At 55.4% G+C, this 25,606-nt stretch overlaps 7 protein-coding genes across 7 annotated transcripts; 3 read left to right on the top strand and 4 right to left on the bottom strand.

Annotated features, from left to right (window-relative positions):
- Positions 1–1,674: 1,674 nt before the first annotated feature.
- CkaCkLH20_01631 (MFS maltose permease) lies at positions 1,675–3,512 on the top strand (the record flags this gene model as incomplete). The annotated part of the gene is made up of 4 exons (XM_038884350.1): positions 1,675–2,194; positions 2,245–2,348; positions 2,395–2,531; positions 2,624–3,512. 4 exons carry the CDS (start codon positions 1,675–1,677, stop codon positions 3,510–3,512), a joined length of 1,650 nt encoding a protein of 549 aa, XP_038750050.1.
- Positions 3,513–3,657: 145 nt separating this feature from the next.
- CkaCkLH20_01630 (C6 finger domain-containing protein) lies at positions 3,658–5,181 on the bottom strand (the record flags this gene model as incomplete). Its single annotated transcript, XM_038884349.1, has 1 exon — positions 3,658–5,181. One exon carries the CDS (start codon positions 5,179–5,181, stop codon positions 3,658–3,660), a length of 1,524 nt encoding a protein of 507 aa, XP_038750049.1.
- Positions 5,182–5,779: 598 nt separating this feature from the next.
- Positions 5,780–6,658, bottom strand: CkaCkLH20_01629 (u1 zinc finger domain-containing protein; the record flags this gene model as incomplete). The annotated part of the gene is made up of 1 exon (XM_038884348.1): positions 5,780–6,658. The coding sequence occupies one exon, from the start codon at positions 6,656–6,658 to the stop codon at positions 5,780–5,782; it is 879 nt and encodes a 292-aa protein (XP_038750048.1).
- Positions 6,659–7,379: 721 nt separating this feature from the next.
- CkaCkLH20_01628 (covalently-linked cell wall protein) lies at positions 7,380–8,412 on the bottom strand (the record flags this gene model as incomplete). The annotated part of the gene is made up of 2 exons (XM_038884347.1): positions 7,380–8,186; positions 8,239–8,412. 2 exons carry the CDS (start codon positions 8,410–8,412, stop codon positions 7,380–7,382), a joined length of 981 nt encoding a protein of 326 aa, XP_038750047.1.
- Positions 8,413–14,545: 6,133 nt separating this feature from the next.
- CkaCkLH20_01627 (uncharacterized protein) lies at positions 14,546–15,925 on the top strand (the record flags this gene model as incomplete). Its single annotated transcript, XM_038884346.1, has 1 exon — positions 14,546–15,925. One exon carries the CDS (start codon positions 14,546–14,548, stop codon positions 15,923–15,925), a length of 1,380 nt encoding a protein of 459 aa, XP_038750046.1.
- A 2,676-nt stretch (positions 15,926–18,601) lies between these two features.
- CkaCkLH20_01626 (gdp-mannose pyrophosphorylase) lies at positions 18,602–20,827 on the bottom strand (the record flags this gene model as incomplete). Its single annotated transcript, XM_038884345.1, has 4 exons — positions 18,602–18,746; positions 19,288–19,310; positions 19,363–20,601; positions 20,762–20,827. The coding sequence occupies 4 exons, from the start codon at positions 20,825–20,827 to the stop codon at positions 18,602–18,604; spliced, it is 1,473 nt and encodes a 490-aa protein (XP_038750045.1).
- A 1,465-nt stretch (positions 20,828–22,292) lies between these two features.
- Positions 22,293–25,232, top strand: CkaCkLH20_01625 (dynamin family protein; the record flags this gene model as incomplete). Its single annotated transcript, XM_038884344.1, has 3 exons — positions 22,293–22,470; positions 22,523–23,768; positions 23,819–25,232. 3 exons carry the CDS (start codon positions 22,293–22,295, stop codon positions 25,230–25,232), a joined length of 2,838 nt encoding a protein of 945 aa, XP_038750044.1.
- Positions 25,233–25,606: the final 374 nt, after the last annotated feature.

The following is a 25,606-nucleotide window of genomic DNA, read 5'->3' as shown; positions in this document are numbered from 1 at the left end:
GGCCGTGAAGGAGAATCAGCATCGTCGAGTCGGAGGTGGTAGTCTGATAAGTTTGATCCAATCTCGGTGGAGATTCCGATGAAAAGGGCAGCGGTTTTCCCCGCCTCATTCCTGTTGCGGCCCCCGCGACCCCCGTGGCCACCCCTCGGACCCTCCTCCCATCCATGCGAATGAGACGGAGTGTGGTGGGTGGTTGGAGAGAGAGCGGGTTGAAGAAGGCGGAGACGCGGAGGTGGTCGGGCTGGCTGTTGTCACATGCACATGTCGAATTGCTTTCCGACGCTTTGGATCTTTTCGAATTAGACTCCGCATTCCCGTTGATGACGGGCATGGGACGATCATGGAACAGGTCGAGAAGCATTTGCAAAGGTTCTTTGTTGGTGAAATGTGCGGAGACTCCGCCACCCTTGTCGAGGTTGAAAGTGGGAGAATTTGGGGTTCGGAGCTCCTCCGCTAGACTCCGCATTATCCTCCGACCCCTGGTCCGTGAAGAATCACTTACGTAAGGCAGTGCTGCCAATCAGCAGTCACCAACGGTGGAGTGGGGCAGCCGGTGAAGGTCGGAGCCGGGGCCGAGTCTGGAGAAAAGGTGGATGGTCTTGGAGTGGTTGCTTAGCTGGCCCGAATCTGGGGAAATATTTGGCAAAACTCGGAGGCCCCAAACCACATGAACCATCCCGATGGAGCGGCGGATGAGGTCTCGGCGCGGGAAGCCAATCTAGTTTCGACCTCGTGGGATGCGAACATCGTCATGGGCTGACACGGTCAGACCTGTCACTTGCGGAGTCTCCTGTTGCTGCCTCGTGTCTATGTATGTCTTACCGTCTCCCGAATGGATATCGGGCGCAGCACAGAACGAATCAAGAGTCGAGCCACCAGACCTGAACCTGGAGAACGCCCCCCCCATTCAATGAAGCTTTTGATGTTTTTGACGAGATGCGGATATGAGAAGCTTGCCTGAGAGAGAATTCGTCACGCATGAAGCTCCTTCACCGGCCCAATCTCGTGTCTTCCCGGCCACCCCACAAAGAGTCGACCAATCCCCTCATTGTTTAATCTTCTCCACAATATTTCCCTTGGTCTCGCATATTCGCTGTGCAGCGTTTTCGGTGCTGGCTGCCGTTTCCACTTCCACAGCTGCTGCCCTGACACTGAGCACTGAGAATCGTTCGAATTTTGGTGTGTGCCCCCTCCTCGCAGCAGACCCCGGGCCATGCATCTGCACATCTGTCGGCTTTTGCTCTCGTCAGACGATCCAGCGCCCAGGACCCATGCCCAGATCAACATACTTTACACACACGACTGAGAAGCTGGGATTTCAACATCACGCCAGTCCAATCTTGTCCAAGCCGGTTGCCCGCGGTCGACTCAGCAGGCCTCCCCATTGGAGACGCACGGTTCGGATTGCTGGGCATTTGGTATACCTGGCTAGCTTCTCTTTTTTTTCCTTCTCTTTACCTTCATCCCCATGTTACTTCGACTACCACCTTTTTGTATCTGTCACTTTTCCTGCTTTTGAAACGGTGTGTTGGGCGAGGATAAATAAAGCCGCGAATGTCCTCCCTGTTCGATTGATCTCGCTCCCCAGGCGACTGTCTCGCACGTCCATCGGCTTTCTCTCTGTTGTAGCCATCTTCTGTCGACATCTCCAAAGGCATCTCAAATATCGTTACCATGGCAGACTCCAAAGCACCCGTCCCGTCCGCGGACGACAAGGAGATGGGCGTCCACCAACACGCCGACTCACCCCCGGCGGCGTCCCAACACCCGGAAGAGCTCGCCGCCGAAGCCAAGCAGGCCGCCGAATCGGAGCACAACATGACCCTCATGCAGGCCATCAAGACGTATCCCAAGGCCATCGGCTGGTCCGTCCTCCTATCCTCGACCCTCATCATGGAGGGCTACGACCTCGCGCTCCTCGGAAACCTGTACTCTTCGCAGTACTTCAACCAAAAGTACGGAGCCTACAGCGAGGCCCAGGGCAAGTATGTGCTCTCCGCCGCCTGGCAGTCCGGTTTGTCAAATGGAGCTCGCGGTGGAGAGATCATCGGCCTCATCCTCGCCGGTTGGACGGCCGATCGCTATGGCTATAAGATGACTACTATCGGATTCCTGGTTTTGATGATTGCCTTCATTTTCGTGCTCTTCTTCGCCCCGAATGTAAAGATTCTGGTGCTGGGAGAGGTTCTCTGTGGTGAGTTCGATATGGCCGTTGACATTGGCCCTCATTCTGATGATGTGCAGGAATTCCATGGGGCGCCTTCCAGAGCGTTACGCCCGCATACGCCTCTGAAGTGGCACCCGTTATTCTCAGACCGTATCTGACGACTTTCATCAACATGTGCTGGGTAAGTCAACATCGCAATGATCCAAGTCCCTAACTAACACATTCAGGTCATCGGCCAATTTTTCGCCGCGGCGGTAAACAAAGGATCTTTCCAACACGCCAACGAGTGGGCATACAGAATCCCGTTCGCAGTCCAATGGGTCTGGCCAGTTCCGATCCTCATCGGTGTCTGCTTCGCCCCTGAGTGAGTACCAACCAAACCCTCAAACCGCAACCCCCCTCCCCGGGATTTCATCTCCCCGTCTCGGCTCTGTAACTAACTCGAGAACCCCGCAGATCCCCGTGGTGGTACGTCCGCCACAACAACAAAGCCGCCGCCAAGCAGTCCCTCCTGCGCCTCACCTCCCGGAACCAGCCGGACTTCAACCCGGACGAGACCATCGCCATGATCGAGCACACCAACGAGATGGAGAAGCGCGTCAAGGAGGGCGTCACCTACCGCGACTGCTTCAAGGGCACCGACCTCCGCCGCACCGAGATCGTCATCGGCATCTGGCTCGTCCAGACCCTTGGCGGCCAGAACCTCATGGGCTACTTCTCCTACTTCCTCGTCCAGGCCGGCATGGACGCCGACAACTCCTTCTCCCTCTCCATGGGCCAGTACGCCCTCGGCATGGTCGGCACCGCCGGGTCCTGGTTCCTCATGCACAAGATCGGCCGGCGGACGATCCACTTCTCGGGTCTCTGCGCGCAGTTCACGCTGCTCCTCATCGTCGGCTGCCTTTCCTTCTCCGGGGCCAACGCCTCCGTCTGGGCCATCGCCGCGATGCTCATCATATTCACCTTCGTGTACGACTTCACCGTCGGGCCCGTGACGTATTCCCTCATCTCGGAACTCTCGTCGACGCGTCTGAAGGCCAAGACTATTGTGATGGCCCGCGCGGCGTACAACGCCAGCAACATCTTTGTCAACGTCATGACCAACTACCAGCTATCTTCTACGGCGTGGAACTGGGGTGCCCGCACTGCCTTCTTCTGGGCGGGGACCTGTCTGCTGTCTTCCATCTGGGTCTACTTCCGCGTGCCGGAGCCCAAGGGCCGCACGTACGCCGAGCTGGATCTGCTGTTCGAGCACGGCGTGCCTGCCAGGCAGTTCGCCAAGACGAAGATCGACCCCTACTCGCAGGAGCTTAGTAGCGAGAAGAAGCTGGTCGAGGAGCACTGAGACTCCATGAGGCTTTGTATGAATTTGGGGCTTTGAATACCTTGAGCTTTTTGTACCACTAGATATATCCCTAGCGTAATATGCATAATGAACAAACCAATCGAATAAATGCCCAGCCATCCCATTGTTCCTGAGATATCTTATTTTACGTCGGATGGCTTAGTGCCCCGACTGCACCGAGCGCCATACTCGGCACAGCCTGCTGGATGTGCTTATCCAACAACTCGTCATATATAGAATTCCCTCCTGGCAGCCTCGTGATGAGCCGCCTCATGTAGTTCAAATCATCCTCGGGTCCAGCGCCTATCCTGTGCGGACTCCTCGGCGTGATCGGAACCCTCGCCAACACGTCCACCGCAGCAGACGCGATATCGAACAGCTTCTCCGTCAATCCCACCCCGTGAACTTTGATGCTGTCAACCGGTAGATCCCTCGTCGAGAGCACCAAGTCCTTGGCCACCTCCAGGGGATAATGATACGTCATGCTCTGGTGGATCGACTCCTCCGCGAGGTACCCGAACCGCAGCCGCAATTGCCAGAGTATGATCCTCAGCCACAGCTGGGTCACCCTCAAATTCGCCTTCTGCGTATCCTTCAAGTCCGACGTCGACCGCAGCGCGGCGTTGACGGCGGTCTCGATGTACGTGAGCGCCGTGTTCGAGGGCGGCGTCGCGACCTTCTCCTGGTTCAACAGCGCGATGAAGCTCGTGTCCAGCGGGGCGAACAGCGCCGCCAGGCTCCAGAACCCGGGCAGCGTCGGGTCGTTGTCCATGATGGGGCTCTCGGCGGTGATCTGCAGCGTCACCGGCCGCCGGTACCGGATCCCGTGGCTCCTCTCCGAGACCAGCAGCACCCAGAACAGCCGGTCCGCCAGCGCGCGCGGCGAGGACTCGGTGTTGAGGCGCAGCAGCAGGAACAGCGTCGTCGCCTCCCGCAGGAACAGGAAGGCCTGGCTGTGGTGGAACAGCGCCGAGTGGCAGGCGTAGAGGAAGAAGGTGAGCAGGCACTGCTCGAAGCTGGGGTTCGACCGGCGCGCGAAGTTGCGGTGCGCGGCCAGCGCCTCCTCGAAGAGCATCCTCCCGTGCAGCGCGTTCTTCTCCGGGATGAGGCCCTGGAGGAACAGGCTCTCCGGCTCCTCGACCTGCAGCAACACGAGGGCGCAGACGGCGGTGAGGAGGCAGTGGGCCTCCATGCCGGGCTCGCTCGGGCCGGCGACGACCTTGAGGTGCGCGACGTACTCGGGGGTCAGGATGGGGATGGTGGGGTGCAGGCGGGCGAAGAAGCGGTCGACGCAGTAGTCCATCACGCGGGCCGGCAGCAGCTCGGCCATGCGCTGGACGGCCTCGTGCGGGACGTGTCCGAAGGCCTGGCTGCCGTCCGAGACCCAGGCGAGGGAGACGGGTCCGGGCAGGCCGAGGCACTGGTCGCCGAGGCCGGCGTCGACGCAGCGCTTGCAGGGACGGTACTCGTTGCAGGCGCGGCGGAGGCTCTTGCAGCGGGCGCAGGCGCGCGAGACCTGGGCCCTCTTGGGGCGTGAGGTCGGCTTGCCACCATTGCCGTCGCCGTTGCCGTTGTCCGTGGCGTCCTCGCTGAGCTCGGTGCGCTTGCCGAGGTGGGAGCTGCTGGCCGGTGATATTGAGGACGGACTAGCTGCTGGGGGAGACACCATCGTCTTTTGCATCGAGAAGCCTCATTGTTGAGGTTTGTTGAACCTTTGATGTTGTTTCGGGGTGAGGGATGAGAGCAGAGACGAAGTGAAAGATCGATTGAGGTGAGGTGAAATTGGTTGTAGCGGTTGATTGGAGTCAACCCCAACCAGCCAAGCAAAAAGGCATTTGAACGTCGTTGCATGGAGCGGCCGGGTTCGTCTTCGCTTTGCGCGGGAGTCACGTGCTGAGTTTTTTTTTTAACCACCCCGCTAATACTTGAACAAATGGAACCCCGACTTTCTTCAAGGGCCGGACGGGTTGTCATTGGCAGGTTTCGTGATTATATTTGCCGCCCGGGGAAAGACTTCCAATAGTAGGATTTCGCTGATCAGCTGCCTGATGAAACCAAGCAGGGCGCAACGCAACTGCAACCATCCCGTAAAGACGAACCGAGGTACTTTTGTTTGCTTGTGTATCGTCCCGACAAAAGAGACAGGACGGGTTGTTGTCATGTCCGAGCGGTTTATGAAGAAAAATGTACATTGGGGCCGACCCCAGAACGCCATCGCTACCTATGCAACCCCCTTGACCGCACCCCAGATATTCCCCACAGAAAAATCACTTTTGCCGAATGTTCTTGGGCTTGCGCTTCTTGAAGACGACTGCCGGAGCCGCGGTTTCCGTGGCCTCCACCCCGTCCTCCTTTTTGACGGCGTCGGCGTCGGAGCCGACCTCCGGCACGTCAAGTTTGACACCGGCTTCGTCGTCTTCAGCCTTGATCGCAGGCGCGCCTAACTTCGCTTCAGGCGCAGCCTCGTCCGCGCCCTCTTCCCTCTTAACGTCGTCCTCCGTCTTCGTCGGGGGCTCAGCGGATTCTTCCTTCTTGGGTCGGAAGAGGGTATCGCCGCTGAGCAACGCATCCAGCTCCTTATCGTCCTCGGGCATCGTCTTCATACCGCCCCATTTCCTGGGCTTCTTGAACAGCCCGCGCACAGCGTCTTCCTCCTCCTTCTCTTCTTCTGTTTGCTCGCGCTTCTTCCGCACGCCGATCGCCTTCGCTTCGACGGGCTTCTCCTTCGTCGCATCGTCATCGACGACTTTCGTAGTTGTGACCGTCCACTCGCCGGGCATCGCCATATCCCCTCTGAACGCGGTAGGTATAGACACGCCCATCTCCGCGAGCTGTTCCATCTGCTGCTTCCTCGACGACTCTGAAGACGACGCAGGCGCGGGCGCGCTCGAACCGGGCTTCGAAAAGGATGTCGACGACGAGGAGCCCGCCGCGACGCCCTTCACGCGCTCGACCTCGCGGCGCGCGCGGTCCTTGTCGCGCTCTTCCTGCTCATGGCCGCGGTGGAGGTCTCGCAGGAAGCGCTTGAGCGCGCCTTGGTGTTTGCCGGTCGCCTCGTGGTTCTGGCGCTCGAGCTTGGTGTCGCGGACGAAGATGCTGCAGTGCTTGCACCAGTACTTTGGCGTCGATTTCCAGTATTCGGACATGGTGGGTGGGTGGTTGGGGGGGAGGTGGGTGTTGTTGGAGATGAAGAGTGACAGACCAAGACGTCACTTGTCGGCGCGCGCGCTCGGTAGAATTTCGAGATACGGGTTGGACGTGGTCCGTGCTCAGGGAAGCTCCGGTCGGATCCCTGCGCCTGCCATTTGGTTGCGGCCGACATGGCGGGTCATCATGGAAGTTTCCTGACCTTATCATCAACATCACCCAATTTGACTGTTTCCGGGCGCTGGAATGAGATGATTCTGAGATTGGAAGGAGTCTAGATGCTCACATAAGACGGCAGACTCAAATTTTCGAGACGAATTCGCAGTTGACATGCCGTCAGGGTAAATATAGCTACGTAATTGCTGCCATTCTGATGTTCACCTGGGGCTTGCCAATTTGGTAGACATTGCAAGGAGCAAGAGATCAAAGACATCACACGAGCGAGCTTGAGGTAACAAGGTTAAAAGTTCAATACTGTTCTGGAGTTGCTCTATTGGTACTAATTACCAGGGTATTCGTTTTCCCTATTCAATTTGCGACAATGCAAATTCTTCCCTCTCCAAGACCGAATCAAAAAGTCCGTGGTTCTCATGTATCATCCATTAAAATGCCAGTGGGCCGAGTTGAGAAGTCGTAAGAGTGTGTGCGTATTACCCCCTCCAAAGACCAATTAAGCCTTTCCCCCCATCATCAAAAAAGACGGAATGATGACGATTTCCGTTAGACCATGTACAGGACGGCGAGGAGACCGGCGACAAGAGCCACCAGAGGGGCGGGGACGATGTGGTCACCGGCCGCGGCGGGCGGGGCAGCCGGAGAGGTGCTCGAGGGCGCGGCCGGAGTGGTGGCCGGGTTCGAAGCCACGGGAGTGCTGGCAGGGGGGACGACCGGAACGCTCGTGTTGACGGGAGGCGCGGAAGGCTGAGGAGTCGACTCAACGGGAGGAGCGACGGGAGTGGTGACCGGGGGAGGAACGGGAGTGCCGGGAGGGGTGTAGGCAGGCTCGCTGGCCGGGGCGGACGGCGCGGGAGGAGGGGGAGTCTTGGTAACGGGAGGGAGCTCGCCGCAAGGAGTGGTGTGACCCTGGATCTGACCGTCGCCGATCTGGCAGATGGGAACGGGAACCGTGGTTGGGATGACCTGGGGCTGACCGTCACCGATGACAGAGACGTAGGCGGTAGCAACCATGGTAGTGCCAACGACGTTGCCGGAGGGAGTGGGGGCGTCGGCGGCGCAAGGCAGGACGTTCAGGTGGATGGGAGAGCACTGGGGGGCCCAGGAGCGGTCGTACAGGTTGGAGAAGTCGCCAGACTTGCACTGGTAGAAAGTGGTGGAGCCACCGAGAGCGAGAGAGCCGTTGCCGCAAACGGAGAAACCAGAGGTGTAGATGACACCGGACTGGGGAGGACCATCGAACTGGAACTGGTAGTTGGCGACGATGGAACCAATGCGACCCTTGGAGTCAGTGAGAACACTGTCCTTCAGGACGAGGTCCAGAGAACCCTGCTGGCCACAGTTGCTGCGGGTCTGATGAAAAGTTAGTCAAAACCCTGACCTGCTGATTTTGATTCTGACTCACCTCGAGGCTGCGCTTGCCGAGGCTAACGATGGTGATGCCGAAGTTGCCCGCGTAGGAGGTCTGGCAGCCATCGGGAGGGGAGTCCTTGGGAGCCAAGGCAGCGCCGCTGGCAGCCTGGGGCATGGCCATGACCATGCTGGCGAAGGTAGCAACGGTAGCGATGGAGAACTTCATCTTGACGACTGGTGCTATTTTCTCTGGTCAGCAAAAAGAAAAATCATTCCAGAATCGCGGATCGTGAGAGAATTTGTAGGAGAAGAGGAATCGGTTCTCATTGGAAAACAGCACTGCCTCGAGCAGCGGTGAAGCCCAGGGCACTCGGGAGAGGAGCACTGTGTTTCCTGTGGGCAAAGGTAAAGGGCACCTGACGATTGTGAAATTCGCCAAGAGGGAAGACCACGAAAATATGGTGATGAGGAAAATTGAGGCCAAGGGAAGATGATGTGGCCATCACACCCACGAAGGGCATGATCCGACCAGAGGTGTAAGTCGACATACCTGAGCTTGTGATTGCGAGAGAGGCGGTGTGTGGTTCTTGTAAGATGGTGATGATCTGTCGAGGTGACAACAAGATGGAAGTTGCTTGGTTGAGGAAGCAAGTTGTTGTTGTTGCAAGAGAAAAGTCTTCCACAGCCAGATCTTTTTCCCCAGAGTTTATGTGGTGAATGGTTTCTCCGCCAAGGTAGGTTTTGACCCGCTTAGTCCAACAAGGTCCAACAGGTGACCTCTTTCACAAACACAAAAGAGGCGGGTGCTGCCTTGGGTGTGGTTTCCTCTGTGCCTCTGCCGCGTGGGATGACGGGAGTGTGAGATCGGGTAGGGCCTTGTTCTTCCGTCGGTCCTTGTTGCTCAAGTGGAGGGGATCGTCAACTCTAACCCTTGCCAGCCACGAGTTGATAGAGAGTGTCGAGGGTCGGTGGAAGGAGAAAATTTGGTAAATAGGAACACTGAATAGAGTGTGGCAGGCTTGTAAGAGAGTGTGTTGGCAGGGATGGAAGAGGTGAGTCCTGGAGAAGAGAGGGAGAGCTCATGGACGAAGGGCTGGGGACCGGTGGTTGATATACATGGGGAGGGAGCAGTGTGAGTAAGGTAAGAACAGCGATTAGGGTAGGAGATAAGCTTCAGTCATGGGTATTGCGCGTCTTTGACGTCTAGAATGTGGATTTGATGGAGCAAATAAGCTAAGGAACTTGCAGTAGTGGTATGTGGTGTAAGTAGCCGTCCTGTTTGTATGGGATGGAGTTGTATGTCTCTGGCCGACAACCCTGCCTTGCACAAAAGCATGCAGGCTACTTGCAAACGGTACCTTTAACAAAGCAGAACCGCATGTACTTGCAGCTCGCTATGCCACACTCGTGTCGACACCACAGCCACCTGGTCCGCATGTTTATCCATCTGTCTCGCGGCATGTCTGGTTGTGGTGTGTGGTGTGTGGATGAGTGATGGTTGTTGTGGGCAAGACCAGGGGTTGGGTGGTTGGGAAGTTGCCTCCAGCAACAGGGCTGGGCTGGAGGCACACCTCGACCAGGATCATCCAGGCGCACCGCTGGTGAGCAGTCGTACAGAGCACACTAGAGTGAAAGTCACTGGACTCTTCATCGGGGCCCTGTGATGTCAGAGATAGAGCATAGATAGGTTTCCCTTGTCGAGTCATGGAGAGGGGTGCGCTCGCATCCGCCAGTTGGTGATTCGGACGAACCGGGGGCTGGAGGTGACAGAGGTCGCTTGCCGGCTATTTTTGAAATGGAAACACTCTATCCTGTGCTGTGGTGGTTTACCAGATATGTGAGGTTAGGTTGCCAGAAGACGCCGAGGCCGAGGGGCCCTGGCCTGTCAGACGTCGCAGGCCAGAGCAGCAGTTGATGATTGAGAAACCGAGGATAGAGTGGTGGATTGAATGCGACCACCGGCCTGTCTGGTGTTGAGACAAGAGGCTTGCGCAGCCAACCGCTGCAAGAGCACGCCCACGCCCACGCCTAGAGCTGGAAGGCCCTGATGTGTGTCTTGAATGTAGTGCGGTGTGGCTGCTGCCGATCAGGTACCACGGCCGGACATGACCAATGAGTGCTGTGAGGGAGCGAATTGGGTGGAATGTTGAACTTGGGAGTCGTCGGTCGGGCTTGTTTTAGTGAGATGCTTGGGTCGCGGCGGAGGCACTCCGAGAAAAGCCCTCTTTGGGCGGGGGAACGGGGTCTGCGGGAGGCCGGCACTGAGCGCGGTTCCTGGTCTTGGCCAGTCTTTAGTTTTAGGCTGTCTTGAGCTCGACTTGCCGTGCCGCTGCGTGGTGTTGGTTGTGGATTGGTGAGGGGCCGGATGAGGGGGTGAGCTGGGGGGTGCTTCGATCGATTACCGAGAGGGGTTGGCGGTTTTTGGTGGCTGTGGATGCGAATGTCGACGTGGAAGACGGTATTGGCGGAAGACGTGGACGAGTGGTGCAGATCTGCGATCCAGTGAGCACTCGAGACATTGGGATTCGTCCCTTCGGCTCTGTTGATTTTCAAGTTGGATGGCCATTGGAACGTCCCAGGAGGAACTGCGTCCCTGGCAGGCGAAAAGAAAAAGGGGCCAGCATTCCTCAGGCCGAGATTGGTTCGTGAGATATTCCGAGCAAGCTCCTTTGGATGTCTTGTCGATGCCCTCCTCCCTCGCGCTAGAGTGAGTTCCTGTCAATCAATGGTCGACGCAGGCCCGGACTTTCTGCACCACCAAGACAAATTTTCTCCGTTGCTTTTCGGCCTCCCTTGCTTGCAGAACGGCGTCAATCTTGGTCGCCGTCACAGACAGGCAATCATAAATATCCAGGGTGTCCGTTGTCTGGACAAATCCGTCGTAGCTGTCAATCTAGCAGATTTTGGATTCGATATTCGTACTTCGGACGGAAAAGACCATGTTGTCAGCTCGCCGATGGTGCGTCGTCACACCTTGTCTCTCGTCCATACCAAGCAAAGCTGCACTGCGTTGATTCAGATCCCTTCATCTCAAGAAGTGTGCAACCTCGTCCGAGAATCCTCCCAAACGACATGTTGGAACCGAAAACAGGTTATCATGAGGTCGGGGTTCCTGGGCCTGGGTCTGGGGAATTCGAGGTCATTTGGCGGCCTTGGGGGTGGTGCGTTTCAGCCAACTTTTGGCCATGATATCATCGTATGAACATCGCCGAATATCACCGCCTGTTAAGAGTCCTTCAGACCGTCTCGTTGCCACCTTCCGTTGCCGGGTCAGAGGCTGTGGATCGGAGGCTTTCCATCGAATTCGTGAGGTATTCCCGTCGTAGATAGGCGTGGAGGAGGGCGTCTTCGGGGCCCACGACACCCGCAGCCAAGCGGCGCCTTACAGGGGCCGGCAGCGCGGTCGCATGTGCTGTGCCCGTCAAACAGCTCGCTAAGGCCGCCAAGGCCAGGCGCCCTGCATTAGCATCGCCCGCCAGTGTCAGAGCATGCGTCGATCTGCCCACTTTGAGGGCCTTGCAGCTTGCTTGACTGTTGACATGTCCTCAGTCTGCTTCCAAAGTTCCATTTGCCGCCAGTTCTGGCCCGTGAAGCGTGGAAAACAATCCAGGTCGGGAGCGCTTGTCAAGCCTTGTCGTTCGGTCCGTTCGAATCAGGCCAGTGACATTCCTTCTTGTGCCTCAACGGCGATTCTGGAGAGACCGGAGACAGTCTCCGGAATGACCAATTCCAGCGCCACGAGCTAAGCATCAACAGCAGCCTGCAGTAGAAGGCTTGCGATTGGCGCCAATGGACGGGAGCTGCCCCGTAGAGACAAGTCCGTCCGGTCCGCTAGGGATGTGTATGCAGGGGACAGGGGGCAAGTCTTTGAGCTTCTTCTCTCAGATGAGCCCGACTCGTATTTTCCTGTCTGGTGGCCCAAAGTCGATTGTTTGCTTGAGAAGCCCAGAAGGCATCGAGATGGGGAAATATGTGCCCAGGCCAGCGAGAGTTCTGGGTGGGGATTTGTCAGAATAACGATGCACAAAGCCGATGCCATCGATCCATTGTTATGATCCAGATCAATGTCCTTTGGCATATAGCCCATCCGATTTGCCGGCTCAGCTGAACCTGCTGGCACCCGTATCCCATCCCATCCATGACCGCCTCATCATCCGGGCGAGATATCGTTCTCGGCAGACCAACGGCCAAACTTGACGAAGGGAGCTATCGCTGCCGAGTCGTGGCTTGCCTCTTGATTGCCTCGTGCTTCGTGCTGGCAGCGAATAGATTGTGTCGGAAATATGACGGCGTCAGTCGCTGCCGAGGGGCCGATTTGGAGGAAATTCCGTGCGACGCAGGCCACCCGCGCTAGACGTGATAGAAGCGTCCACGTGTGATTGCGGCGTGGCTGCGAACGTTTCTGTCGGCGACCGCTCCGGTGTCAATTCTTGGATGTGCCTTTGTGCTGCCAGGTGCCTTCCAGCATGAGGGATCGGCAGAGAGAGAAGACCGCCCGTCAGTAAGCGCCGTCCTGTCCGAAGACCCTCCTTGGGTGGCCAGGGGATCCGAACTTGGGTTGCGAGGCCGAATAATCAGCAGAGTTTGTCGACATCGGATTATTCTCCAGTGCAAATTGAGATTGAAAAGGGTACGTCTGTGAAGCGGCTGACTTTGACTTTGAGATTCGTTGGAAGGAGAGCCCGGCACGATATTAGCGGGAGGTGCAGCTGCCACTTCTGCGATGGAAGGGGTTCTACCGATGAATTGCCGCGAACGTCCTATGTGACCCACCAAGCGCCCCGTCTTGGCATGGAAACATCCGACTTCACTCCAACAACCTCTTTCACCTTGCTTTGTACCATTTGATCAGACCCTCGATTCCTCGATCATTCTACACGGATAAAGCCTTCGACATCATCCCCAAGATCTTTCTTTCGGTCACGGTTCCGATGGGATGTCTCCATACTCCATGCCTGGTTGCCGAGCTCTGGAGGTTTCCCGGAACCAAGCCATTGTTCCGGGTCATTGAATACATCTGAATAACAAGAGCTTTGTCTCTGACGAAGCTGTCACGTAGCCATTCTTTCTCAATTATTATGGAGATCAACATCCGGAGCTAGAGCTATATCGACGTCGCGATGCTTCGGCCGTAGATGAGCACTTATCCCTCTTTTCGTAATGATGATTGCTTATATCCAAGCTTATGCCTATATCACAGGACCTATCGCTTGCGGGCTTGATTCCGCGGCGTCTTGAGAGTCGCAATTCTTTTATTGGAATGGGCGCGGCTCGTGATCGTAGGTATGCGTAAGCACGGTAGAATATCCGCTTGGAAAACTTCGAATCTGGCGACATCGTGAAGTTCACGATGTGAACAAGATACTGCTGATGAGGTTTGGAGACGTGGGGATGGCATATCTCTTTGAGCGATGGGCGGCGGCGACGGCAGAAGATCCTACGTGGGCACAAAGCGAAAACTCTGCACGCGTGGCCAACGCATCCCATTGGCGGACCACCCTGAGAGCCTGCTGCCTTTAAAAGCAGTCTGCCTTTCTGTTCTGTCACCAACAAACACCGGCCACTTGGTCGAGCGGTCTGGTAGTAGAGGCTCCCCGGTTGAAGTTTCCTGGGCTAGTGTTCGATCACCGCCGCGGTTGGATCTTTTTTTCGTCTTGTTTCTTTTTTTTTTTCAGGGGAGCACCGATGGCCTGCTGCCTTTAAAAGCAGTCTGCCTTTCTGTTCTGTCACCAACAAACACCGGCCATTTGGTCGAGCGGTCTGGTAGCAGAGGCTCCCCGGTTGAAGTTTCCTGGGCTAGTGTTCGATCACCGCCGCAGTTGGATCTTTTTTCTTCATCTTTTTTTTCCGTCTTAAGAGAGGTCACATCCATCTCATTTCTGGCCTCATATGTGACATTGTGTGTTAATTAGCATAGTAATCATAGTTTAAATGGCATGTTTTGTTGAATCTAGATGAGCGCCGTTGACCTATTGTAAGTCTTTTTTGCTGTCGAGTCTGCTCTACGTTTTGAGGCCAGTGATCCCGTCTCCCGGAAGGTGAAGTTCGGGGTGGAACGACTGAGCTCCTTCCTTCCAAGTTGGAACTGCAATTTCAAATTTCAACGCATTCACCATTCTCTCTTGTTCGGGTCAGAGCCTTTTTTCTGGAGACCATCTCACCTCACGTTTCTTCCCAACCTTCCCTCACACTTCCCCATCCCATCGCACGCCCAGGCAGATCTCGACTTCTTCACAAGAACACTAACCCACAACAAAAGGTTTGTTTCACACCAGCCTTCGATCTTCTCATACTACACATTCGATGATTTTTCTTTATTGACTTTAGTCTCTTAGAGAATCGAGATCTTCCGCGACATCATGGCAAAATATAAGTCCGTCTTCAAGCGGGTGATGTGCCACAAGGGCTTCCGACTCCCTTCGGGAAACCTCTTTTCTACACAGGATCAGACCTCTTTCCTGATGACAGCCATGTTCGGCAACAATCCCAGTGCCGTCATCGCCAGCATGGGCGTTGGCGTCGCCTACCAGAAGGTTGAGGCTATTTTGGTCGATGTCTTCAGTGGCTTGATTGACAAAGCTGAACTCTACCGCGCCATCCGCGGTCATATGGCGTTCTACGAAACCGTTGCCAACGAAGTCAAGACTGATGGCGATTTCACTGGCGAAGTCGTCAAGATGATCGAGGAACTTTACGTCACCGGACGTCAGAACAACACCGCCGCGACCCACCATGAGAATCGGCTCACTACAGTCGTGGACGCTTGGATCAAGACTCGTACCGCCGTTGACAAGTTGCCTCCTCCGCAGCAGTTTACGCTTGCCTCTCACCCCACTGCTGTCGACGCCCTTACTTCCGACATCAGTGAATTCAACATTGGACCTGCTGACCAGCCTGCCTGGCCCCCTGCTTTCTTCAACGAAAACGAGATAGTCTTGCTCTCCAAGCCTGATCTTCGTCATGTTCTCTTCGGCCGGGACATGAACTCGACTGCCACCCTTCCCAAACTTCCCTACACGGGAGGACCCCCTCTGAACACTCGCGCCTACCTCTGCTGCCTTGCGCTTCAGAACTACAACCGTGACAGCAAGTGGCGTCTCACTCTAACTCCCGTCGCTAACTTCACCAACCCTCGTCAGCGATGGGACTGGAGCGACGCCTCCAACGGCGGCTCTCGCATCTGCTGGACCGTGAAGGCTCTCTTCAAGAATTGCATCGACAGTTTCCAGATGGGAAAAACCTTCTGCATTGGTCTGGCCACCCCCTGGTTCGGCAGTCCCTGGGCTTCCATTCCCCGAGCCGATGGCCCCCAGAACACCACTGGTCTCTCGCAGCACCAGATTTGGTCCAACTTCTGCCCCCGAATGGGCTTCGCCATTGTACTTCATGAGCACGCCGATGGACTGGAGTTAATCATCTTCGACGCCAGCTCCAACTATCCCCACATCAAGAACAGCTCTCAGATGAAGGGCAACAAGATGGCCATCTTTGGCTTCCGCAACCTGGTCCGTACCACTGCTGAGAAGGCAGTCAAGGAGGCCGGTGGACGTCTGGTTCGCGGTTGGCACGGAGGCAAGGTTTCTCTCGCTGATGGCGACGATGGCAGCACCGCTGATAGCGTTCAGCTTGCGAGCGAGTGGATCCGACAGCTCATCGTCGCTGGCCGCAACGGAGAGGATCCCTTGTCTGTCGATGATGACACCTGGGCTCAGTGGGGATTCGACCCTGTCGAGATGTGAATGAATACGCCTGTACAGTGCAAGCGGGAGGGAAGGGAAAGATGGGGGTCACGGACGGACAGCTTCCCATACGACATGCAGCAATGACAATTCATGAACTTATGGAGATACATGGGATCATGGCATATGGGCATAGCACGCACGGGGAATCAGGTACTCGAGATACCCATACAGACAGAAGTACACACCCCAATGAGATGAACTTAATTACTGAGAGCCTGTCTTCTTTGAAGTGGCCATGCTATCCATCACCCGTCTCTGCTCAGAAATGATACTTACTAATCCAACATGACAAAGCCGACAATGGAACTCGAGGCGAGACACTTTTTGCGACATCAAAGATGGCAGATGGGATCAGATATTTTGCGGCCGAGTAGAAAGCAGCTCGCAGTCGAAGGTCGCATTATATCTCACTGCTTGGCTGTTGGCGATGACATAGGGAGGTAACTCGAGCTTGTGAAGATCCGAATAATCGGACAGAGATCAGGAAAGGGGGAGATCGCAGACCAAGAATAGCATACATGGACAAGATCAAAGACACAGGAGTCAACCAAAACAAATAAGCCATGGACCAAAGAGGCAGAAATGTTGAAGTGTATTGGCGGATTGACGCTAGGGGTGACGAGAATCAGCAGTACGAGGCCTGGAATCGTTCTAACAGCCTGCCAACGTCTGAGACCTAGCAGCATCGAGACGAGTTCGCTCCCACCAATTATTAGGTCCCTCTCCGACCGACCAACTCAATCTCCTTTTCCTCTTCAATGTCAAATAGCACTCAACTTCGCAATCAAGAGATGCTATGAGATTAATAAACAATGCGGCCCTCTGCGGAGACTTGCTACGCTTGAACCTTCGGTCCCCGTTGCGAGCTATCGTCACGTAGTTCGTATTCGCCGCGCCCCCTTCATGCCAATCTCGCTCAAAGCTCCCTTCAACATCTCGATCCTCAGTAGAAAACACCGCTCATGTAACGTTTAAAGGGATCCGGTGTATATGGCCTGCGATTCCAGCACTTCGCGTCGCCACACTTCTGACTTCCCACATTTCTCATACTCTCGTATGTGTCCGCGTCTAATTGGGAAATCCAGCTGCAGGCATTGTAGTCTGTCGGCGGACAAAGAAAACTCGTCGTGTCATCCGACGACGTACACGAATGGGAATGCTTTTTCGAGATGCTCTGCGCCGCGCCCAAAAGAAGCTGGCGACCCCTCAACTCCCAATCATACCTCATCGAGCAGTGAGCACAATACACCTGATGTGTGCACCCGTGCTGCGAAGATGCCATCAAAAGGCCCATGGTATCCCGCGTTGAGACATTCTGACATGCGCAACAGGATTCGTCCTTTGCGACATGGGAGTAGCATATGGGCGTGGTAACCGTGGGCTCCCGGAAACACACGCACCTCCTCCAGTCGAAGGGCGCCATGAGCAGATCCGGATTCCATCTGGCATGGGGACAGAGAACCTCGTCCACCTTCTCCAGGTTCTGTCGGATGAGCTGTTTCGTGACGACTTGCCCAGCATCCACCGTCAGTATCTCGAATTTCCACTCCAGACGCGTGCGGTCTCTACCGTCGGGGCATCTGGAACGAATCAAGGTTGGTGGCCGCTCTGCGGGTCCCATTTCGTGCTCCGATGCACAAGCGTCGCACCGGATCTGACCCCCGGACGAGCTCGGCACCGGTAAACCCTCGAAGGAGTAGTACTGATGCGGGCATATCCGTTTCTTGCCCACGTGAGCGAGACACCTCGGTATGATCGAAACTCGGCCTACGCAGAAGCCATCCACATCACAGAGTCTGCGGCACACGAGGCAGCGTATTAGCCCCGATGTCGCAGATGCAGTCAAGCCCGTGGAGCGAGGGTCAGATCCGGAGAGACAGCTTCTGCAGAGTTTTCCCCTCCGAAGACAGGCCTCAACCTTGTCCCTTTGTGAACGTGTCAGGGCAGTGTAGTCATACTGAACCTCGGAGCGCACGGCTGTTGGAGCTTCAAATGCTAGATCCATCAGCCCTGGTGTAGATCGACTCGCAGCGTAGATCTTGTTCGTATGCGACCATTTGAAGTCTGGCAAGAGGAAAGCCGAGAAGAAAATCCATGAAGCCTGCCTCAGGAGGTAGAGATCCTCGGGCTCAGACACCCTCATGATCTCGATGAGGATCTCCGGAGGGATGCGATAGATGGGGCACTTTTGCAAGTTCTTTCGCCGTGCTCGGTAGCATGATGTCGAGAATCCAGTCGGGATTGCTTGGCCGAGTTGATCTATGCCCGTGGTGCGGTATCTAATGAGAGCGTCTGGGCTTTCGGGAGAGGTATCATCCAACTGAGTGGAATCACCCAGTTTGGATTTCTTGGGGCCGCCTTGGTTGGGACGATGAAGCGACATTGTCGATGGAATTCGTTGACCAAGGTGTGAGACGGCGAAGCGGAAATTCTTTGGAGGGATGAGTGGACTACTATATAATTCAACCTCGCAACTCCGAAACAATGTGGAAAGGGGACCTTGATGCTTCGATGGCTTGCTTGTCTTTTAGGTTAAAGGTTTCATTCGCGTGAGGTTAGGCAAAGCACCACCGCACATCAGGGTGTTTTGGATGGCTTTTGCTTTATAACACACGTGCTGAAGTCGGCCTGTTGTAGCTGTCTTAACCGTCGTCCAAATCATCGTCGTCTATATCATCCATCGCCGTCTATTTCGTCGGCATCCGTCATCGTCGTCCGCCATCCTCGCGCCTCCTCATTCTTGCTGTTTTCTTTGTCGTCCTGGTTGTCCTCATTCCTTTCGTTGTTATCATTGTTGTTCTCGTTGTTATACTCCTCGCTATCCTTGTCATCTGTTCTCATTGTCGTCGTCCTAATTGTCCTTCTCACCACTATTGCCATTGTTGTCGTCATCCTCCCTGCCTTCGAGAAATTCCGAGAACGACCGCTGACCACGTGTTAGATATCAGCAGATAACATACAGATACGGAATGTCGGGTGGCCTCGGGTAAAGAGGCGCCATAGCGGGCGCTGCAATCTGGCCACGCCCACTCTTGAAGACATGCTTTCATCTGTTGGTGGTACCATATGACCATATAGCGGATTTGGGTTTCTCTCTTTTGGCTCAATTGTCGTTGTGGTGAGTAGACACGGGCGAAAGCGGAGCGACAACAGTAGCAGTCGTTGATATGCGCCCGTCTTTCACCATCCGGGGGACGTACACAAGAGTTTGATGAATTTGAATTGGCTGAATTCCATTGCTTTTTGTGACCAAAGACGCATGCATCTATGAAGAATGGAGTTGTATCCGACCCCGATGCAGATATCTTCATCATTACGTCGTCCCGTCTTCCCATCTCATCCCTGAAACTCCCGCTTACATGATGACCTCGTTCGCGACATCCTGTATGATGGTCAGTAAATCGTGCTGCTCCTGGGGTCAGAGCTAGACTCACCCTCTTCAACTCCTTGAACGGCAAGCAGACGCAGTTCTGCACCCGGACCTCATCGCCGACACCGCAGTCCTTGCCCAGGATGGTGATGCTCTGGACCTTCACACCGTTCTTGATGATGCTCGTCGTGTGGCTGCCGACAGGCGTGGGAGTACCCTCGACACGGGCCCAGGCACCGACGCGGCTGCCCCAACCAATAATGGAGTACAGCACGCAAGCGTCGTGCTTGATCTCGGAGTCCTCGAGAACAATAGACTCCTTGATGCGAGCACCCGGGCCTACGTGGACACGAGGACCGATGGAGACGTTGGGGCCCAGCTTGGCGGTGGGGTCAACGTGGGCGGTAGGGTGGATGAAGACGGGAGCGATGATGTTGGCGCTGGGCTGAGCAAGCTCTTTGGAGCCGTTCTGCCATGCCTTCTGCAGGTAGAGAGCGTTTGCAGGGACGGCGGATCCAGCCGTCTTGATCTGGCGCCAGAAGTCCTTGGTCTCGTACACGAAGAAGTGCTTGGTGTCGGCGAGATCACCGAGAATATCCTGCTCGAGGCGGATGACCTCGTTCTTGCGCTCCTCGTCATCGTCGTTGAGGATGAAGCTGTTCTCGAGGTTCTCGGAGCTCGGGTAGGAAACGAGGCGGGAGGGGCGGTCGGTGCGACGCTTAATCGCAGTCTTGATGGAGGGGAAGATGGCGTCGGTGGAGAAGAGGTAGACACCGCAGTTGATGAGGTTGCTGATTTGCGACTCTGGCTTCTCGACGTAGTGGAGGACGCGGCGGGTGTGAGCGTCGCTGACGATGCAACCGAAGTTGGTGGCAGCTTCGTTGGAGACGCGGGTTCCGAGGATGATGGCCTCGGCGCTCTTGTCGTGGAAGAGCTGGAGCATCTCAGGGAGGGGGAAGGAGCAGCAGACGTCGGCGTTCAGGACGAAGAGGCGCTCGGGGCGGCCCTTGAGGATGGCATCGCGGAAGTGGTACAGGCCGCCGGCGGTGCCCAGGGCCTCGTATTCGCGCAGGTACTTGATGGAGAGGTTGGGGAACTCGTTGGTAGCATCCTTAATGAAGTCGCGGAAGACGGACTCCTCGTAGTAACCGATAATGAGGACCTCGGTGATCTCCTTGCCGGGGACGCGCTCAATGGCCGTCAGGCAGTGCCAGATGATGGGGTGGCCGGCAACTTCGAAGAGGGGTTTGGGGACGTCGAGAGAGAGGGGACGGAATCGAGTGCCTCTGGAGGGACCACCGACCTAGAGTTTGAAAGAGTCACGATTAGCTTGCTACAGTTCCGTTTGCAGAGAATGTTGGTCGGGAAGGCTGAGGATCGAGGAAAGTGACAGCCGAAGCGGGGGAGTTGGAGATAATTGCGCCGCCGATAAGAAGCGCTTGGGTAAGGTGCGATGCTCTTACCAGGATAACAGCCTTGGTGGCACCCTCTTGGGACGCCTTTGAGCGGAAGGGAACCTGCAGCGACATGATTCTGGCGGGACGAGGAGGTTTTGGGGTGATGGTTGTGAGGTGGAGGGGAGAAAGAGCAAAGTCGCGAATTGCAACGTCACCGCTTCGTGGATTTCGAGGGCCCCTGAGAAGTTCGTTCACCTTGACGTCCACCTCAGCTGGACGCTCGGGTGGGCGGGTGGTCTGGACTAAGAATAATTTACAGGCGATGTATGCCAGCAGGGGTCCATGTGGCTCGTGTCATCTCGGGTTGTGGCGGCTGTTCCCATGCTGTTAGATGAAGACTGATGCATACACATAATTTAGGAGAAAGATAATGTATCCCCTAATTGAGGCAAGCCTCATCACCTGCACAAGACACATGCGATGAGCTTCACTTCTCATTCGTGTCCCTCAGAACTCACAATGCTTTTTCTGTCTCTGCTGGCGGCTACAAGCTGCAGTTCTTATCACTAAGGTCTGGCGACGTGTCCTCAATTTCTCTCGATGGACATCTCTGATCTTGGACTGTATGAGAAAATGCCATTGACAAGCTCTTCTGAGCTCATCCTCAGGCAGGATCGTCAAGCTGTTTCACTCTTGGAAAGGCAACTCTGATGTGTAAGTGTGCATGTAAGTCGCAGCAACTCTGTCCAATCCCATTAAACAAACTTGGAGATCCAGGCACTTTACGCGTAGAGACACAACCGCGTCAGAGCGTGTTTGCCAGCAGCAGACGCGACTGGATGCGCCTGGCAAGCTTCGAAGGCGACTTCGTTGACCGGGTGAGTCCTCACTCCTCGCCCGCAATTTTCAACAGGCTGCCGTGCAAGTTGGGATGTCTGTCAGGTACCTAATCGCGCTTCTCAGGGGATCGTCGCGGCCAAGCTCCACCGCTAGCCACTCGTGCTAATTCTGGAGCTCCTTAAGACCCCTGCTCGCGAAAACTCCAACGATGCACCTCGTCTGCTCCAGTCCGCAATAATTCCTGCTACCGAGTACAAGAGACGGAGGTGCACATCACCAGATATATCCAGCAACGCCGCCATGGAACCCATTCAAAGATACCCAGTAGCTTCTAGAGCAACCTCGAAGTGTGTTCAGCAATTTTTATTTAGTCAATGAGCTTTTGTGTCATGAAAAGCAGACTTGATAGTCACTCTGCTCAAGTCCATCCTAACACTTACAACCACTTTAATGAGCGTCCCTGGAGCATGGGGACTTCATGGTGCTCTGGTCAACGCAGACGAGGAAAGAGCTCTTAAAGCTTTGCTCCCCGAGCTCCTTCCTTGAGCTTCGCCCTCAGCTTCCTGCCTTAAACCACCACGCTTTTTCAAACAGATCCTTTTTTTCACTTGTTGCCTAAGGGGATTGTTCCAGAGGCTGCCAACGGTCCTTCTTTTTTTGTCTGTCTTTAAAATAATTCCACCACCCACTTCCATCCTTCTCCTAACTTCTTCTCAACACCCATTTGCAACATCTCGGCCGCCTCATCTTGCCTAATATGACCAAGGCAAGGGCTCAACGAGGTATTAAGGCCGAGCCTGGTGCTCTCAACCCCGGCAATACCTCTCCTACGCCTACTCTGGCTCACACCGTCGCCGGCTCCCCTCCCCAGCGCAGATCGCGAAACTCCATTGCGCCAGGAGACGACAGCCAGACTTTTATGAGGTCCGACGCTCGTAAGTCTACGCTCATACCACTTCCTTACCCAGATTTTAACAATTTGAGCAGCTACACCTTCCGTCATGGCCAAGACCCTAGCCACTCGCTCTGTGCGGACAGCTATGACGAACCCCACTGTCGATGACAGCGAAGCTCCTGTCCTGATGCAGGTTAGGAACCTCGACATGGAGCCGCCCGCCGGCGCAACTCAGAACGATTCATCGATTTTTGATGGCTCCTTCCGCGACATTGGCGCCAAGCTGAAGGTGTTTAACGATACGCTCGGTGAGCTTCAGCAGCTTGGCGTCTCTCACGACGTTCCGCTACCTCAGCTGGTCTTGGTCGGTGATCAATCGGCCGGCAAGTCCAGCCTCATGTCCGGCCTGGCCGGCCTCAATCTGCCGCGGAGCGACGGCGTCTGTACCCGTTGTCCCATCCATATCCGTGTTTCTCGCAGCCTGGCGAGGGACCGTGGCGGCCCTGAGTGGTCTTGCCGCGTCTCCCTGCAGCAGGACTTCGCTTTCCAGCCCCCTGCCGGCTACGAGATCACCAAGGACGATGTCACGCCCGAAAACCCCTTTCCACCGTGGGTCAAGCAGCCACGCGTTGTCAAGGAATTCATGACTATCTACGACCAGTCTGACATTGACACCGTTCTTCGATGGGCTCAAGTCGCTATCTTGAATCACGACCAGAATCATGAGTTGTACATCCCCGGCACAGGCGCCATCACCAAGCAAAGGTTGTTAGACGAAGAGGCGGAGCACACCGCCGCCAAATTCAGCCCCAACACCGTCGCCCTCGAGATCAGGGGGCCTGACCTGCCTGATCTTTCATTCTTCGACATGCCTGGCATCTTCCGCAACTCGGCCCGAGAGGAGGACGAGTATCTCGTTTCTGTCGTGGAGAATCTCGCTCGGGAGTATATCTCACATGAGGGCGCTCTCATCATTTGGGCTGTTCCGATGAATGTCGATGCCGAGACCTCCTCCACCCTGTCCATCATTCGCAACCTCAAGGCGCAGCAGCGCACAATTGGTGTCATGACCAAGGCGGACCTTCTCCCCGAGGGGAACTACGCGCAGTGGCTTTCCATGTTGGATGGACAACGTCACAGAATTGGTCATGAGTTCTTCATCACCTCCCGCCCGTCAGATCGGAAACTTGAGGATCAGCAGCGTTGGGAGGAAGCATACTTCCACGACGGCGCTAGTGAACGTTGGCCGGAGGAATTTCACCGCTTCCGTGAGAGGTGTGGAGTTGAGAAACTCAAGGCTGCTCTTTCGGAGAAGCTTGGAAAGGAGTTTGCCAAGAAGTAAGTTGCTCGTCACACCGCCCCCTCCGATTAATACTAACGCTATGCAGCCTGCCATCGATCAAGCACAAGGTCGTTACACGACTTCAAGAGATCGAGGCTGAATTGAGCACCCTCCCGGAGCTGCCTAACAATGTCGAGTTGGAAGTCAGAAAGAGCCTGATGGCCTTCTCTAATGCCGTCAAGGATACGCTTCGTGGCAGAGACTTCTCCGCTAACTACGGAGCCCTGTCCGATGCATTCCGGGATTGCATTCTACATATGAAGCCGAAGTTCATCCTCAAGGACAGGTCCGACATCCCGGTCTTGGAGATTTCAGACGATGAGGACGATGCCGCCGGCGTTGCGACCCCGGGAAACCGAAAGCGTGGTGCTCAGACACAAGGTAGCGCCAGTGTGAAGAGATCTCGACCTACAGTCAACGGTGGTTCCTTCTCCGTCGCCGTCAAGACAGAGGACAACGGCTCGACTCCATCGACGCCGACTCATCGGCGCCCTGTCCCCCCATCCCCCTTGGCACCACCATTCCAACAGTATGTCAAGTACGGCGCTGGTTTCCGCACTCTTCGCAAGATCAACGAAGATATCAGGGCCAAGACCAAAGCCGGAATGCCCAGCATCGTGCCGGATGAGGTGTACGAGGACCTGTGCAAGGAGGCTGTGAAGGCTTGGAACCAGCCTATGGCAACCTTCCTGCAGGAGACTATGACTCGACTGCAGAAGATTGTCGACTACGTGTTGGATCAAGCTTTCGGGTCGCTGAAGAAACGCCTCATCTTTAAGGAGTCAAGGAATTACATGAACCAATTCCTGGAGGAGCGCCGTGCCGAGGCTCTGGCATTCTTGGAGGACGTGTACCGCATGGAGACGTTTCAGTTGTTCACCGTCAACAAGAAGGCATTCGAGGAGTATGAGCGTGCAGAGAGCCGGATGCTTACGCGGTACCGCCATGTTATGCGCTGGCAGGCGTTCTCCGGAGAGCACTCAGACTTCCATGACTGGGAGAAAATGACTCCGGATCAGCGCAACCAGGAGGAGAAGAAGCACAACGTCGAGCTGGCGAAGATGGGCCCGGATGCTTTCGACAAGGAGTTGAAGGTCGCGGCATATGTTCGCGGCTACTACATTGTTTCTGCCCTTCGTTTCGCCGACACGGTTTGTCTTTCAGTCACATCTCGGATGATGCCGAAGATCGTTCAGGAGCTCGACTTTTTCCTGGAGCGTCAGCTTGGTCTGGTCGGCCCCAATGACGGAACTGTGTTCTCGCGTCTGATGGAAGAAGATGATGCCACCGCGAGAAAGAGGGAGAGATTGAGAGGCGAGCTCGAGAAGTTCAAGAAGGCCTTGCAGTCGATAACCAACAATGAGCTGGATGTCGTCGCTGGACCGTCTTCGCAGGAAACGCCCTACGACTCGTACGAGGAGTCGGTGGCTGACAACATGGAGGTGGATGACTCGATCTGATACCGACCGTTCTCCTTTTTGTTGCTCTTCGAAGAAGAGCAGCTTTGCGACAAGGCTTTTGGCCGGTAATTTTGTCTTGGGACGGTATGGGATCAACAACGGTTTGAGTATGATGGCTGCGAAATGATACTGGACAAAGATCATTAGCTGTGGAATACACTGGAGGAAACGTCACTCGGCGTATTGGAGTTTCGGATTCTCGAGACCATATGGATGGATTTGCTTTGTTTGCTCGCCAGAAGGCATTGGAACCTTCCACGGCAGCCATGATACCAAGAATTGCAGGTAGATAGCTTAGAATTGACATAGACTTGTGTCAATAAACCAATCGAATGAGACTGAACAGATGTGAAAAGTGTTGGATGCTGACAGGA

Source organism: Colletotrichum karsti, assembly GCF_011947395.1.
Source record: "Colletotrichum karsti strain CkLH20 chromosome Unknown Scaffold4, whole genome shotgun sequence".
NCBI classification, from domain to species: domain Eukaryota; kingdom Fungi; phylum Ascomycota; class Sordariomycetes; order Glomerellales; family Glomerellaceae; genus Colletotrichum; species Colletotrichum karsti.
Note: the sequence above shows the minus strand (reverse complement) of the source record. Positions and strands in the feature narration are given on the sequence as shown.